This window comes from Orcinus orca, chromosome 2 (genome assembly GCF_937001465.1).
Source record: "Orcinus orca chromosome 2, mOrcOrc1.1, whole genome shotgun sequence".
NCBI classification, from domain to species: Eukaryota; Metazoa; Chordata; class Mammalia; order Artiodactyla; family Delphinidae; genus Orcinus; species Orcinus orca.
In genome coordinates, this window is record NC_064560.1 from 134,834,790 (window position 1) to 134,851,795 (window position 17,006).

Here is a 17,006-nt window from a genome sequence, read left to right on the forward strand (position 1 = left end):
TGGGAGGATCTCCAACACAGAGTTTCCATGCTCTCTCCCCATGGAATCAGGGTGCATCACCCACCTGGCACATCAATGTGCTCACCAACCAGGAAGCTCTTCTGAGCTTTGGTGTCCTGCATTTATATTGAGATTTCATTACATAGGCATGAGTGACTGAATCATTGACCATGTGATTGAACTCAGTCTCCAGTATACCTCCCCTCCATGGATGGGGTCAGGCTGGGCTGATATCACCTGGCTCAAAGACCCAACCCTCTAATCACATAGTTGGTCTCTCTGGCCTGACCAGCTTCCATCCTAAGTTATTAGCATAAACTCAGATATGGTCCAAGGGACTCATGAATAACAAAGATACCCCTATCACATGGGAAATTCCAAGGATTTAGAGTCTCCTTCCCAGGAACTAGGGATAAAGGGCCGTCAAGTTCTTTATTATATAACAGGTACATACGATCAACATGACCTTTCTCTGTTGATGTTGACTTGATCACCTGGCTGAGGTAGTGTTCGTCAGGTTTCGTTACTGTAAATTTTCTCTCCCTCCACCTTTTTTATACTGTACTCTTTTACTGGAGAATAGCATTATTTACATTCTTTTTAAATCATTTTCTTTTATTCCTGACTCCTTGTTTGTACTTTATTTTTGGAAATAATATTACTAGTCAGTGCTCATCCCCATTTTGATTTGATTTTTTTTTTTTTGGCCGCACTGTGGGGTCTTAGTTCCCTGACCAGGGATGGAACTCCTGTCCCCTGAAATGGAAGCATGGAGTCTTAACCACTGGACCGCCAGGGAAGTCCCCCCATTTTGAGTTGGGTGGGATTACCAAAATCTAGAAACTCTAAAAGAACATGCACAGAAGATAAAAGCACAGAAGATAAAAACAGAGCTTTAAGTAAAAATTGCAGTTGCAAAGATCCTGAGTGTTTCTTTTTTGATAACACTCAGAATCCTTGAAGGGATGGAATTATCTCATATGAGATAGAGAAGTGCAGCTCAGAGACCTGTACGATGAAGCTGTGGAAAAGAGCAAGAGAAAATATGATTTTGACATTATATTTTTGTCTTAATTTTTATTTTGGAGATTTAATACTGGAATTCTGTCTTTGGAAGGCCTGGGGTAGCTTTTTTTTCTCACCAACATTTTATTATAAAAATTTCAAACATATAGCAAAGTTGAAAGAATTTTAGAGTGAAATAATTCTACAGTGAAACCTATTCATACCACCTAGGTTTACTATTAACTTTTTACTCTACTTGTTCTGTCACATAGCCATCTGTTCATCTGTCTATCCATCTATTAACCCATCTAATTTTTTTGATGCATTTTAAAGTTAATAGCAGGTAACAGTATTCTTCTCCCTAAATACTTCATTCAGTATGTGAACCAATAACTAGAGTTCAGTACAGTTTTTAAAATGTGAAATTTACATGTAATGAAATGTGCAAATCTTAAGTGTATATTCACTGACTTTTACACATAGGTATGGGTAGTCCAAAGCACTATGACATATGGGACATTACCATCCCTCCAGAAAATTTCCCTCATGCCCCTTTCCAAATAATCTCTGCCCTCACCTCCTCTGAAATCACTGGTCTAATTTTTTCTCCACCATGGATTATTTTTGCCTCTTCTAGAATTTGATATAAATGGAATCATACAGTATGTGCTCTCATGTGTAAGATTTCTTTCATTAGCATAATGTTTTTTAGATTTATTTATGTTGTTTCATGTCTGTTCCTTTTCATTGCTTGTTATTTATAAATATACAATTTAAAAATCCATTCTTCTATTTATGTACATCTGGGCTATTTTCAATTTGGAGCTATTATGAATAAAGCTGTTATGAACACTTGCATTCAAGTCTTTGAGGGAAATATGTTTTCATTTTATGTCTAGGAGTGGAACTGCTGGGTCATAGGATAGTTGTATAATTAGGTCTTCTAATGCCAGACTATTTTCCAAAGTGGTTATGCCATTTTAAATTCCCACCAATAACATAAGAAAGTTTCAGTTACCTCACAACCTTCTCAATATTTGGTTTTGTCATTCCTTTAAATTTTAACCATTCTAGTGGTGTGTTGTAACTGATATACCATTGTAATTTTAATTTCCCTGTTGACTAATAATGTTGAGTACTTTTTTCACGTACTTGCTGGCTATTAATGTATCTTCACATTTTTTTTTTAATTTAAAATTTTTTTTATTTTTTGGCTGTGTTGGGTCTTTGTTGCTGCGCACAGGCTTTCTCTAGTTGCAGCAAGCAGGGGCTACTTTTCGTTGCAGTGCATGGGCTTCCCATTGTGGTGGCTTCTCTTGTCGCGGAGCATAGGCTCTAGGCACGCAAGCTTCAGTAGTTGTGGCACACGGGCTTAGTTGCTCCGTGGCATGTGGGATCTTCCTGGAGCAGGGATCGAACCTGTGTCCCCTGCATTGGTAGGCGGATTCCTAACCACTGCGCCACCAGGGAAGTCCCTATCTTCAGTTTTATGAAACATATTTTCAAACATTTTATCTATTTTTCAGTTGAGTTGTCTTTTTATTGTGAATCGTGGGTATTTTTTTTTTTTTACATTATAGATCAGTTCTGTCGCATAGAATTTTCTGCATAGTCCAATATATTTATTGTGAAATGTGGCTACTGCAAATGAGGAAGTGTATTTTTTTTTTTTGCAGTATGCGGGCCTCTCACTGTTTTGGCCTCTCCCGTTGCGGAGCACAGGCTCCAGAGGCGCAGGCCCAGCAGCCATGGCTCACGGGCCCAGCCGCTCCGCGGCATGTGGGATCCTCCCGGACCGGGGCACAAACCCGTGTCCCTTGCATCGGCAGGTTGACTCTCAACCACTGCGCCACCAGGGAAGCCCGAGGAAGTGTATTTTTAATTGTATTTAATTTTAATTAGTTTAGATTGAAATAGTTACATTGGCTAATGACTAGCATATTGGACAGTGCTGTTCTAAAAACTAGTCCTTATCAGATACATGCTTTGTGATTATCTTCTCCCAATCTGTGGCTTGCCTATTCATTTTCTTTTTTTTTTTTTTTTGTCTGCGTTGGGTCTCTGTTGCTGCGCGCGGGCTTTCTCTAGTTGTGGCGAGCGGGGGCCACTCTTCGTTGCGGTGTGCAGGCCTCTCACCACGGTGGCTTCTCCCGCTGCAGAGCACGGGCTCTAGGCGCGTGGGCTCAGTAGTTGTGGCTCACGGGCTCCAGAGCGCAGGCTCAGTAGTTGTGGTGCACAGGCTTAGTTGCTCTGCGGCATGTGGGATCTTCCCGGACCAGGGCTCGAACCCGTGTCCCCTGTGTTGGCAGGCGGATTCTTAACCATTGCACCACCAGGGAAGTCCCTATTCATTTTCTTAATGGTATCTTTTGATGAGGAGAAGTTTTAAATTTTGATCAAGCTTAATTTTTCAATTTTTTCTTTAATGGTTATTGTGTTCTATGACCCATCTAAGAAACTGTTGACTACTCCTAAGACACGACTTTTATGTTTGGGTTTATGATCCACCTTGATGGTGTTTGGTGGGAGTCAGGGTTGTTTGAGTACCATTGTTAAAAAGACTTTCCTGATTGGATGCTTTGGCACCTTTCTGAAAAACAGAAAACGATAAGTGTGGATCTATTTCTGTTCTCTCTTTCATTGATTTATTTACTGAGCGTCATGCCCTTACTACACTGTTTCGATTACTATAGTTTTAAGTCTTAAAGTCAGACGTCCTTCAATTTTGTTCTTTTTCAAGATTGTCTTGAGTATTTTAGGTCCTTTGAATTTCCATATAAATTTTAGAGTCAGCTTGGTAATTGTTGGGATTATGACTGGGATTTTTGTTAAATCTATAGATCTTAGATATGATGAAAGAAATGTTTTATATTTTTAATCTTGAGATTTTTAGGAATGGATGGCTCTATAGGTTGATGTATTTTAATACTTTGTCAAGAAGGAAAACAGGATCTTCTATGATCCAGGCCAGAAGAGATCCTATAATAGTCTTTGTTTCTTCCATTTTGTATTGTTTATTCAGAGGGACTTTGAACAATAATTTCCTAGGCAGTACCTGGGGATAGAGTTGCAGGCTCTATGGACCATGAAAAGTCAAGAATCTAGATTCCAAAAGACAGAACAGAAACCATTTCCAAGGTGAACTACTGATGCTAAATGTGAAAAATCCATGTATTATTCTGTGACTTATGTCCTATTTAAGGAAGGCAATAAACTGTGTGATTTTTTCTTCTCTGTAGCATCTCTAAACTATTTTTTTCTTTCTTTTTTTTTTTTTTTGCGGTACGTGAGCCTCTCACTGTTGTGGCCTCTCCCGTTGCGGAGCACAGGCTCCGGATGCACAGGCTCCGCGGCATGTGGGATCTTCCTGGACTGGGGCACGAACCCGTGTCCCTTGCATCGGCAGGTGGACTCTCAACCAGTGCGCCACCAGGGAAGCCCCATCTCTAAACGATTTTGCCTTGGTTTTTCTCAACATTATTTTAGGAAAAGTGAAGCTTCACAACTTTGTTCTCTTCAATTCTTATTTTAATTCAATATGAGCTTGGAAGATAAATCTACAGATTATTTAGTTAAATCTCTTCATGTTGTATACGAAGTAATAGTTAAATGATTTGTTCAAGATCACTGAGCTAGTTAGTAGCAGAGTTCTGACAATATTCCAGGCTTTCCAACCTCTCTACTCCACTGATATTTCCACTATGCTTTGCTGTCATAATAGCTAACCAGTGAGTAATTCCTGAGCCCCTATAATGTGCCTAGCATTGGACTATTTATAGATGATATAAATTATCATTATGATATAGCTCTGATCCTCAAATACCATAGAGTCCTGTGTAAGGCAAGAAACAATTAGAAAACAGTAAAAGGCAATGTATAATAATGTTCCAAGTTGGATCAAATTTTGGATAAAATGCTATAAATGCATATAGAAGTAATACTGTGACTCATTTTAAATAAATCTGGCTGTGTTAGAGCAATATAGAACTGTAATTGAAAGCAGGTTGTACAAGAGAGATCTGAAACAGGCTAGCTGTATAAAATGAATGAAGTCAAATTGCACCTTAAATTCATGCTCTGTTAAATAAAATGTTAACAGTTGTTAAGAAGGTGAAGATTAATGCTTGATGAAATTATTAGAGAAGGATTTATGGAAGAAGTAGGGTTTGAGACATAATTTCAAGGATTGATGGAATTATAAAGGGCGAAGGGGATTATAAACTATTATATTTGGGATACAAACACTATTTTAATGAAAATTTGAATACATTATAAATTAAAATGTAATTTTAATGCAGTTCAAGAGAAGGCCATTAAATATCTTTATGGGTTTCTGAAATAAGTTACTTTTTTTTTTTTTTTTTTTTTTGCGGTACGCGGGCCTCTCACTGTTGCGGCCTCTCCCGCTGCGGAGCACAGCCTCCAGACACGCAGGCTCAGTGGCCATGGCTCACGGGCCCAGCCACTCTGCGGCATGTGGGATCTTCCCGGACCGGGGCACGAACCCATGTACCCTGCATTGGCAGGTGGACTCTCAACCACTGAGCCACCAGGGAAGCCCGTTACTTTTAACTAAAGCTAATGAAGCCTAAATTTATATGAGAAGGTTAAAGGTGGAAAATGCCTACTGAATTAAGCAGTTGAGTAGAAATTTAGGTTTTTTCCTGCAGAGGTGGTGCTATTTTGCCTAGGTGCTTCTTCTATGACAGCTGGTCCAAATGGAATATTGTTTTTTCAACAATATTCCTTAAAGGTAATGAGAGACCTGTATTTCCATCTTGCTTTCAACAATTTGCCCTAAAAAAAAAATAAACTAACATCTCTGACTCCATATTTCCTTATCTAGAAATGGGATTAATAATAACTTCACTGCCAACCTCATGGCAGTTGTGAAACCTGAGCAAGATAATGTGTGTAAAAATGCTTTGGAATCTTTCAATATAAGATTCAGTAAGTCGTAAGGATTTTACGGATTATGGTCCAATGGAGATTCTATGAAGATATTTTTAGAGATAAATACTGCAGAATTCTCTGCAGCATTGACTTGGATTGTTTTCAAAGATTCTAATAAGCACTATGTATTATATTTTTCCTGGGGTGTAGATAACTATATATGTGTGCAGTATGATTAATTGAATGCTTCATATGTACTGAATCATCTTTCATAAACTGGGCTGATTTACAACTATGCAGTTAGCTGTTATTTAGAGTGTCATTGGAAAATTGTTTGTGTTACTTTTTATTTATACATTATATACAAAAAATTGCTTTCTTCATATCTGTATCCACTCTGTAATGACCTATATAAGAAAATAATCTGAAAAAGAGTGGATATATGTATATGTATAACTGATTCACTTTGCTAAACAGCAGACACTAACACAACATTATAAATGAACTATACTCCAATAGAAATTAATTAAAAAAAATAAAAAATCCACACACATACAAAAAGAAGTAAGTTCAGTTGTTACTAACAAAAACAGATCTTGGTTTGTGATGTAAAGAGTCTTCAGTTCACTGCCTCCATGTCCCTATTCTCTAGCATCTGATACTATAATCTTATTTTATGGGGTTTGATAATTAATATTATAAAAATTAATAAATTATCAGTGATCAAATAACATTTAACTCTTGACAAATGTTCAAAATACACAAAGGACTTGATTTCTTAACAAAATATGCATATTTTTTCATATGGCAAAAAAGAATTGCCCTTTTATGTCAATTATATTTCAATTAAAAAAAAAAAAGAGAGGGACTTCCCTGGTGGCACAGTGGTTAAGAATCTGCCTGCCAATGCAGGGGACACGGGTTTGAGCCCTGGTCTGGGAAGATCCCACATGTCACAGAGCAACTAAGCCCCTGCGCCACAAGTACTGAGCCTGCGCTCTAGAGCCCGCAAGCCACAACTACTAAAGCCTGCACACCTAAAGCCCGAGCTCTGCAACAAGAGAAGCCACTGCAATGAGAAGCCCGTGCACCACAATGAAGAGTGCCCCCCACCTTGATGCAACTAGAGAAAGCCCGCATGCAGCAACGAAGGCCCAACGCAGACAAAAAAATAAATAAAAAGAGAATCACCTATAAGAAATCATATATTGACTATATTCTTATTTTTTAAAAAAATATTTCAATCTTTTCTTTGTGGATTACGCATTTTTAAAAAATTTATTTTGCTTATTTATTTGGCTGTGTCGGGTCTTTAGTTGCAGCATGAGGGGTCTTTGTTGAGGTGTCCGGGATCTTTCGTTGATGCACAGGCTTCTCTCTAGTTGTGGTATGCGTGTTTTTCCTCTCTCTAGTTGTGGCGTGCAGGCTCCCGAGTGCATGGACTCTGTAGTTTGCGGCATGTGGGCTCTCTCATTGAGGCGTGTGAGCTCAGTAGTTGTGGCGAGTGGGCTTAGCTGCCTCAAGGCATGTGGGATCTTAGTTCCCCAACCAGGGATCAAACCTGCGTCCCCTGCACTGGGAGGCGGATTCTTTACCACTGGACTACCAGGGAAGACCCCTTGACTATATTCTTATTGAAGTCTGGGTTACTGAGTAGTATTAGTTATCTATTGCTGTGTAACCAATTACCATGAACTTGGTGCCTTAAAACAACACATTTATTATCTCACAGTTTCTGTGGGTCAGAATGTAACAGAATCCATTGCTTCGTGATCTCTCACAAGACTGCAATCAAGAGGTCAGCCAGGGCTTGAGTCTCATTTGAAAGCTCAACTGGTAAGGATCAATTTCCAGTCTCACGTGATTGCTGGCAGAATTCAGGTCCTTGCAGGCTGTTTTCCTGAGAACCTCAGTTCTTTGCTGGCTGTTAGCTGTTCCTTTCCACGTGGCCTTCTCCATAGGCAGTTTACAACATGGCACCTTGCTTTGTCAGAGCCAGCCAGGAGGTCTCCTAGAAAACTAGAAGTTACAGTCTTATGTAATGTAATCACAGAAGTGACATCCTATCACCTTTGTTGTATTCTATTGGTTAGAACAAGTTACGTGTCCTGCTCACACTCAAGGGGAGGGGATTACACAAGGGTGTGAATGCCAAGAGACAAGGATCATTTTGGCTATCTTAGAGTCTGTTGGAAAAGAACTGAATAATTTGACATATGACATAAGCTACAAAGAGAGACGTCCACTAAGAAATTGTACTCAATTAATTCTATAATCCAGAAGGAATTGGTGGGAATGGCTTAATAGAATTTTCCAGTTAGCAATACAGTATCACAAACAAATAAAAGTAAACTACTAAGCACATTACTTTTTCTTTACTATTCTGCTCTTTCTCCAGTGCTGTCAGCTGTGAAATGAGATAGCCTTCATCAGACCCTGGAAAAGTGCTAAAGAGTTGTACTTCAGAAAAATGTTAGAGGAAAATACAATCATATATATATATACATATATATATATACACATATATATATATGTTTTAGCAGCAAATGGTATATTTCAGCAGCAAATGGTGTTGATTTTGTTATATTGATAAATGATATCTATTAAAAATGTCATTTTCAACAGCACATGCCAGCATGTTGCCCCACAAAAATAGCTCGAGTTAAATAAAATAGTAATTCTTGGATATGATTAGAAATTCACAAAACAGATTCAGTGTGGCATTAATGTAATAAGGTTGTTGACTTTGAGTACTTGACAAAACTTCACCAGGTAATTAAAAGAGCTCTTTGTATTCTTAACAAGTCAAAACAGCAGCTATTAAACAATTTAGAACAATTATGCACAAAATGAACATTTTCTGTGTAAAAACATTTTTATCTGTTTTGAAGACTAGCAAAGACTGGAAAGCCTAAGATGGGAGAGATTAGTAATTATCACTTCAGTGTTTGGATTGTTGAGTTATAGTTAGTGGATGGCCTCTATGACTGAGAATAAGTTCCTTAGCCTGAATGGGTGGTCAGGAAAATCCTATTTTGTTTTTATTTTTAAGCTGCTGAAGAAGATGCCATGGAAAATGGACCCAAATACTGCCTGTAAGGTTGGTTGGTATGAACTGGAGCATTTCCAACAGCTTAAGAGTTGTGTGGAAGGCTTTGGAAGACAAAGATACACTTCATAGTTTTAAGTTTGCCAGTCTGTCTTAGAGCACATTGATATTGTAACCCTTAATGTCGGTATTTCTGTTCTATTGCTCTAAATCAGACTATATTTTGAGACATTAGAGTGATTTGGTAGGAGTTCTTCACTTACATAAAAGGATTGAATAAATTTTGTGCCTGCAAAAATTTATTATGACATATCATGTATAATATCTATGGTTAATAAATCCTAAATAGGAAAGGTCAATAAATGAATTGACGAGATTTGGTGCTACAATGCCAAGTAGACTAAGATATTATGTAAGCCACGTGATTATAGAGGACATTCTCACATTGTGGTCGCAGCTTAAAACAGACAAAAATCTACATTACCTCCTTTTTCCTGAGGAAAATAGAACTTCACATTAGCTGAAGTGTAGGTTTGGTATCTTGATGGGGCTCTGCTTTGTCATTGTCCTTGGAATGTTCTCTAAAGTACACAGGAAAATTCTCTTCTGAGTACAGAATGAAGTAATGTTTTAGCAAAGTCTTGTAGAAACTTATGTCTTCTCATCTCTAGTACGCAATTGAAGGGTAGGAAGGACACGGCTGAAAAAATATAGGTTTGGTACTTGGAGAAAATGAAATAAAAAAGCAAAAGCCTGGGGCTTCCCTGGTGGCGCAGTGGTTGAGAGCCCGCCTGCCGATGCAGGGGAAGCGGGTTCGCGCCCCGGTCCGGGAGGATCCCACATGCCGCGGAGCGGCTGGGCCCGTGAGCCATGGCCGCTGGGCCTGTGCGTCTGGAGCCTGTGCTCCGCGGCGGGAGAGGCCGCAGCAGTGAGAGGCCCGCGTACCGAAAAAAAAAAAAAAGCAAAAGCCTGGGAATACTAAGGCCCTGGGTATAACACGTATTTGCCTGAGGTGACAAATACTTTTCCTAAATTCTGATAGTGTGGCTTCCATTTCAGGATAGGATCTTCTTTGAAGCTTTAAGCATTAAAAAGAGACTATATTCAGTTATAACATGAGCCCTTGACCTTTGTCCAAGGATTCAGTTCAATCTTATAAATCAGAAATTCAAATGTCAAATCACCCATGATTTATCCTGCTTTGGATACTGGCATTTAGAAACCCATCCTGTCTCATTCTAGAGGTGGATTTTTAGTCATTTGGAGGCGTATTCCCAGATGCCCATTCAGTCTAAGAACATACAGATATCTCCCCCTCTTTTACAAAGTTCACTTTATGCCACTTTGGTTTTATGAAGGACCTATATAAGTACCTATTTTCACTAAATGAAAGAAATCTGAAGAGGATTTTTGCTTTTATGAAAAAAGGTGAAAAGTGAAAATAGCATTCAGCATTTATTTTACAGTGAGTGGATATGGAGGCAGTGCCTCCCTGAGCAGCGAGAGTGGCATCCCAAGCTCCTTCTCCGGGAACTACACTCAGCATCTCAGCATCAGGCTACCATAGCTTTGAACTGTGTCTGTGAACATCTGTGCTTTATCTTGATTTATTTTGTGCATCTGTTAGTAAGATGTGTCCTAAGATGATTGCTTCTTTGCCTTACACCATTTCAGCTTACAAAAGGTTTCATAGGAACTCTCTGTACATACATTTGCTTTGTGTAATTAAAAAAAATAAGAATGAGGAGCTTCTTTTTTTTTTTTTTTTGCGGTACACGGGCCTCTCACTGTTGTGGCCTCTCCCGTTGCGGAGCACAGGCTCTGGACGCGCAGGCTCAGCAGCCATGGCTCACGGGCCCAGTCGCTCCGCGGCATGTGGGAACTTCCCGGACCGGGGCACGAACCCGTGTCCACTGTATCGGCAGGTGGTCTGTCAACCACTGCACCACCAGGGAAGCCCAAAGAGCTTCTTTGACAGGACTGCTTTATGTGAGCTGAGGTACTGAAAGGCCAGCAAAGCCTTCAATATGGGAAAATCCACAAACTTTCTAGACCAGGTTTCCTACAGAGAGACTGGCTCATTGGGAAGCTATTCTCCTAAGCAGAATTACTCTATATTTTAATGTGAAATTTGTATTAGATGAAGATAAAGCCAGTTTCATGCTTAGTCATGAATAGAGAGATATGGAAACAAATCACACCATGGGGCAAAGTAGGGTCAATGAATGGGGTTGTCATTTAGACAAGTCCATAGATGGGGTGGGGTTTTCTTTTCAGGGAGCCCTTTGAACAGGATGAGAGGTTCAGTTGGGGACAGTCACCTTAAACTGAAGGAACTAGCACTAGTTTTCGAGCTTTATTTAGAATATTCAACAGAGACTGGAAACTGTCCACAATACCTTATTCTTCCTTAGTGAGTTGAGCAAAGGAATGAAACACTGAGGCAGTCCTGAGGCTTATGGGCAGGGAATAAGGCAGGCTCCTCATTTGTGGGTATCTGAACTTTCAATGAGTCCTTGGTCACCTGAGAATATAAATATATACATACATATATGTATATATATATATGGATATATATGTATTTTAGGGAGGGTAATCTAGCAGATACAAATACTTCCTTTCTAGAAAACAGTATAAGATATTACCCCACACATAGGAGACATACAAAACAATCCTCTTTGTTTTGATCAGTATTTGTAAAATTCTCTCAGGGTGGTAGAAACTTAATCTTGATAAGTACAGATTCCACCATAGATACCAGGGTTGTGTCTATGTAGTGTCCAGATGTCCACATGGTGATGTGAATTTAATCCTCAAGGTCGTTATCTATCCACACCAGCATCCATTGTGATGCCACACGCTTAACCATGAAGACTGTTGCCAAGTCTTGACCATTTTCTTGACCTTAAGCTCTCTTTAAGGATCAGCTTTCTCTCAGCCAGTCCTGTGGCTCTTTGTAGGGGGCAAACCCCATGAAGCTGCCTCAGGCTGTCTGCCTACACACAGCACTCAACCATTTTCCTTCTGTGGTCCTGCCACTACACTGAGTTCTATCTGGGAATGGGGGCATTGATTTTGTTGTTCTTACATCCCCCAAACTGACTTGGGGCTTTCTTGTTCCCCTTCCTCACTGGGGCTGAATCTTGGGGGAGAGGCAGTAAAAGTGTATGGGGTTCTTTCTTAGGAGCTGTAATAGGCACAGATTATTCTCACTTCAAATGAAAGAAATCCTAACCAACAATGGTTTAAACAATTAATTATCTCACACAACAAGAGGTCTGGAGACACAGGCCAGGACTGGCATAGCAGCTTCACTATATAACCAGGAATTCATCTTCCTGCCATACTTCCACTTTGTTACCCTCAGCTATTGGCTTTTATCATTGTGTTTGTCACCACTGTGCTTGTCATGTCCGAATGGGGAAGGGCTATATGAGGTACAAGGAATTATAAGGGGAAAAATCCTCTATAAATGTTACAAAATATATCTCACCATGGTTACAAGTACACAGAAACCCACCCAAATTAGGCCAAGGTAGAAAGAGAATTTGTTGGTTGGATGTAAGTATATCTCATGGACCTAAGGATAGGAAGTATAGCTGAACTTCACCGTGGACTAGAAGCAGGAACTGGAAAGCTGTTATGGATCAGTACAGCTGTTATCCCTTCCTTTTCTGGGCACATGATCTCTTATGGTCTGCTTTATTTTTCTTTCTTGGCATTGGCTTTTTCTACTTCTCTGTGTACAAAGTAGAAAATGGTCACTTTAGCCTTATCAGTTCAAAGGCAAACTAAGATTGAGTAGCATCTCTTTTGCTTTAAATTCTCTGGGGAAAGAATATGATTGGTCCAATTTTGGTGGTATGTCAATCTTTAATCCAATCAGTGACCATGGGGATGGGGTCAAATGACTTAGCAGTTCTTAGGAACTAAGGGAGAATACTCTTGAGAAGGGACCATGTGTGTGTGTGTGTGTGTGTGGCAGTGGTTGTTGGAGAAGAAACAATGGACAGCTCTACTACTCTCTTGATACCCTAATCTGCTGAAGGATAAATCAAATTAACCATTCATTCATTCTACAGACATTGGTCTCACTTGTTCTTCCCCTTATGCTCTCTCTCAGAGTGTCAGTACCGCTCATCTAGTTGCCTATATTATAAACTCTGTACAACCCAATAAGCAACACAACAGCTAATATTTATTGAGTATGTGTACTATGTGATAGGCATTCTATGTGCATTATTTTAAATTCAACCGCATAACAACTCTACAAATAGGTATTATCTATTTTATATATAAGCAAAGTGAAATTTAGAGATGTTAAGTCAAGCTTTCAACATTTCTTTCGGATTACTGCAGTAACCTCCTGTCTCCCTGCCTCTGATCTGACGCCTCCTATCCTTTTTCTGCTTGTCAATCATAGTGGTATTTCTAAAACACAAATCTGATCGTGCTGCTTTCCTGCTTAAAACCCTTCTATGGTTCCCTCAGGATAAAGTCCAAATTCCTTTGCATGATGTATAAAGCCTTTCATGATCTGGGTAGCTATCACCCTACCAATCTCTATCCTCATCTCTTTCAGTCTTGCACCTCACAGTCTATCCTTAAGCCACACAGATTATTTGCAGTTCTTAACAATTCATTTCTTACTTCTGCACAACAACCCTGTAGCCATTATCCCTGCTGACTCCTACACATTACCCACATGCAGGATTAAGCTTAGATGTTACCCTATTCAGAAGCCTTCTCTGATTGAATTCAGTGCCCCTCCTTTATACTTTTGTATCACTCAGTGATTTTCTCCTATACTTATCACACCATACTGTAATTGTTTGTAAACTTATTCTGTCTCTTGCACTGGATTGTAAAGTCATTGAGTGGAAAGATTATGTCAGGTTTAGTATTGAAAACCATAAGATTAGGGTAGTGCTTGGTGCATAATAGTTGCTCAATAAATATTTGTTAAATGAATGAATCTTTGGTAGAATTCTGGAAGAACTCGAAAAGCTACCTGGAGAGAAAGAGATATTCAATATTTCTTGTTTAGTAAATGGATTATTCTGACAGCTATTTCCCCTTAGCCCTTTTTTTTGGCTTATAATTTATAAAAATTGAGCAGATGCAAATTTAAAAATTGATAAAATTAACTGTGAAAACACATCACAAAGCAATAAAATAAGAAAGTGATATAAAACAATAAGTAATGGTGTTAAACCTAATGTAAGAAGAAGAATGCTGAATGCAGTGACAAAGTTGTGAGATTGGGGGAGAAAAAGGAACTGAAAATTCTTTTCACTGCTTACTAAATTGAATGTATATTGCTGGTAATATTTCATTTAATTCTTACAATAATTCTTTGAGGTTGATATGTTATGCCTGTATTAAAACTAAGGAAATTAAAGATCAGATTAGAGCAAAATAAACTGAATGATTACACAAGAAACTCTCTACAGATAAGCACATAAAAGAAATGAAAATCCTTAGAAAATATTGTGGAGAATATGCGAAGGTAAACCACTCTACACCCTAAATGATTCTTTTGCTGGGTCTGGGCTCCTGTATCAGCTTTCCAGCTTTCTCTCCTAAAGTGATTTCCTTCACTTTCACCTTCTTTGAATGTAGGGATATGTCCTTCCTTTTACCTGGATGAATTCCATCTCCTTCCTCAAGTTTGTCTCACTTTAAGTTGCTTCTTGAGTGAAATTTGCTTCATTAGACCCGCTTTCTGATTTAATTAAACTTTTTCGACCCTAGCAAAGTACCCCGACTTCTCTCTCAGAATTATCAGCAACACAGCAGTAAATGTCAACACAAAGCCGACTATTACTGTAGATCACTCAGGGGGAAAAAAAAAAGATAAAATCCTTAACAGTGGCAGTGTTTAAGTGACTATATTCTGCGCTGTGAGAACGCCTGGAGTCATTTTTAACTTCCACCATTTCCTACTTCTCAGTTGGGTCAGTTTTCTAAACTTTCTAAGTCTCAGTTTTCTTACCTATGAAAAGAGGATCCTAGTAAAAGTCTCCTACCTACCTACTCCAGAACTCCTGTGAGGGCCAAATTAGAGGAGGTACGTGAAAATGCTTCCCAAACATTTGGTAAAACGCTGTAAAATGTTTGTACCTGGCTACAGACGAGATCACGACAAGTTGTATTCCTGTGTTGAAGAAACTCAAAGGAGGCTAGTCGTTAAGGAGAGGAAGCCGAGCGTTGCCATGTGACGTCATCACCCAGCGCTTGCCGCGACGGTTTCCGGGTTGGGCTCAAGGCAGCATTCTGCCTTCATGGGGACTTGGCGGCGTTTGCTGCTTTTTGGGGGGGCGTCGCTTCGGGGCTGCGGCGGGGCCTGTGTCCCGCTTGGGGGAGGCCGAGTGTTGGTTTGGGGGCGCCAGGTCCGTGGTGCTGCAGAGCAGGTGGAGGCGGGCGGGTCCGAGACGCTGGGGCGCCAGCGCTGCGGGTGCTCTGCAATTGCCTCTTGCCGAGGACTCACTTCACTGCCTCGTGGGCACCTGCCCACTTGGCGGCTCAGTGAGACCCCAGTTCTGGACGTCCTCACTTTCCAGGCGGGCCCCCAGTGGGACCAGGCCGAGGCTTAGAGGGGCGTAAAATAGATGGTTAGAACATGGATATGTGACTTGCACTTGTTTTCTTAGTGTTGGTTTATTTAGAAAATAGGTTAAAGAGAAGGAAAACACGTGGAGGATTTAACTCCGGAAAGAGGCAGCTTACTTTCCATTTTTAACGTCTGCGTATCCTGGCAAATAAATTTCAATTTAAACAATGTGTCTGTGTAATTGTGATCAATAGCAATAGGTAAATAACACTAAAGGCCTAAATAGTGGAGACGAGCAGAATTAGAGTAGAAAAGAAAGCCCTGTTAATTGCAAATACCGAATTGTTTTTGCTTTTACAGCGTGATAATGGAGATGGCTTGTTTTAAAACTGTTTTTTTTCTTCTTCTTAAGTTCTCTGGTGCTGAGAGTGAGACCCTAAAACAAAGAAGAACACAAATCATGTCTCGAGGACTTCCAAAGCAGAAACCAATAGACGGTGTTAAACAAGTTATAGTTGTGGCTTCTGGAAAGGGTGGAGTTGGAAAGTCTACTACAGCAGGTATTATAGGATATTAATTCTCATCTTGATTAGGACTTTATGCCAACTGGAAAGTGCACAATATTAAAATTATAGTTTTGTTCTTAAAAAAGTATTTGTGAAGTTCCTAACAGCTGCTTCCTTAGGATGAGGAGTTGGTAGTGATTGGGAGCTTAGATTTTTGGAGTTCGACAAAACTAGATCTGTAACCAGGTCTTTGACTCCTTAACTGAGGAAAAGGTGGTCAGGTTGCCCATTACATCTTCAGTTTACTTAACTGTAAAATGGCAATGATTATAATCTTTTTCATAGGATGGTTATGCAAATTAATTAAACAAGCTGACTACTTAGCCCACTGTCTCATACATAGTAAGTACTCTATATTTGGTTGCTGTTATTATTATTATTAAACATTTAGTAAGTTTAACACTAAATTTATTTCTGTTCTTTGATGTTATTTTCTAGTCTTTTTCAGTGTACACATAGCTAAGTAGTTGCAATGAGATTGTTTACATTACCGTGGCTTATTTTCATTTAACCATAATATATTTTCAGCATTTAAAAGTCAACATAGATCTAATATTTGAAAATGTTTTAATTATTTAAAATATCTTTTAAGCTTTGTATCTTTTATATTAATATACTGGAGCAGAGAATTTGTTTTTTGGTGGCTTTTTAAAATTGATTATAGATTTCATTGTGACTGAAATGCTGCTTTCAGAACCCATAAAAGAAGTGCCCCCAGAAATAGAAGAGTTACCATCCAAGACTAATGACCAGGTATTCCCAGATGTCTTCAAAAGAAACTTTTTATTTCTAACAAAAATTTTCAGTGTAATAATGTAAAAAGGTAACTCCCCTCCTCCCAATTCAACTCAACAGAGGCAACTTGTATTATTAATCTGGAGTCATAAAGCTCTCAAGTCTTATTGTTGCCTCATTTAAAATTTTCAATCATTTTAATAGG

At 39.2% G+C, this 17,006-nt stretch overlaps 1 protein-coding gene and 1 long non-coding RNA gene across 8 annotated transcripts in view; one reads left to right on the forward strand and one right to left on the reverse strand.

The window, feature by feature from the left end:
- Nucleotides 1-5,376: 5,376 nt before the first annotated feature.
- On the reverse strand, nt 5,377-15,162 carry LOC117197577 (uncharacterized). Of its 2 annotated transcripts, none has more exons than XR_007475945.1 (4): nt 15,071-15,162; nt 11,347-11,471; nt 9,432-9,614; nt 5,377-7,917 (listed from the first exon to the last, which is right to left on the reverse strand). It is a non-coding gene; the product is annotated as an uncharacterized LOC117197577 (long non-coding RNA). The 2 variants fall into 2 exon arrangements; XR_007475944.1 differs by having other exon boundaries at nt 9,432-9,647; nt 15,071-15,161.
- A 30-nt stretch (nt 15,163-15,192) lies between these two features.
- The window catches only part of NUBPL (NUBP iron-sulfur cluster assembly factor, mitochondrial), a 253,222-nt gene continuing 251,408 nt past the window's right edge, over nt 15,193-17,006 (forward strand). For 5 of the 6 annotated variants that reach the window (XM_049706798.1, XM_049706797.1, XM_033409951.2 and 2 more), the window contains exons 1-2: nt 15,206-15,339; nt 15,913-16,060. In XM_049706798.1, the coding sequence (XP_049562755.1) occupies nt 15,232-15,339; nt 15,913-16,060 (256 nt within the window). In that variant the 5' untranslated portion in view covers nt 15,206-15,231. Of the gene's footprint in view, nt 15,340-15,912; nt 16,061-17,006 lie in introns of all 6 variants that reach the window. The other variant, XM_004282132.3, reaches the window with a different exon arrangement.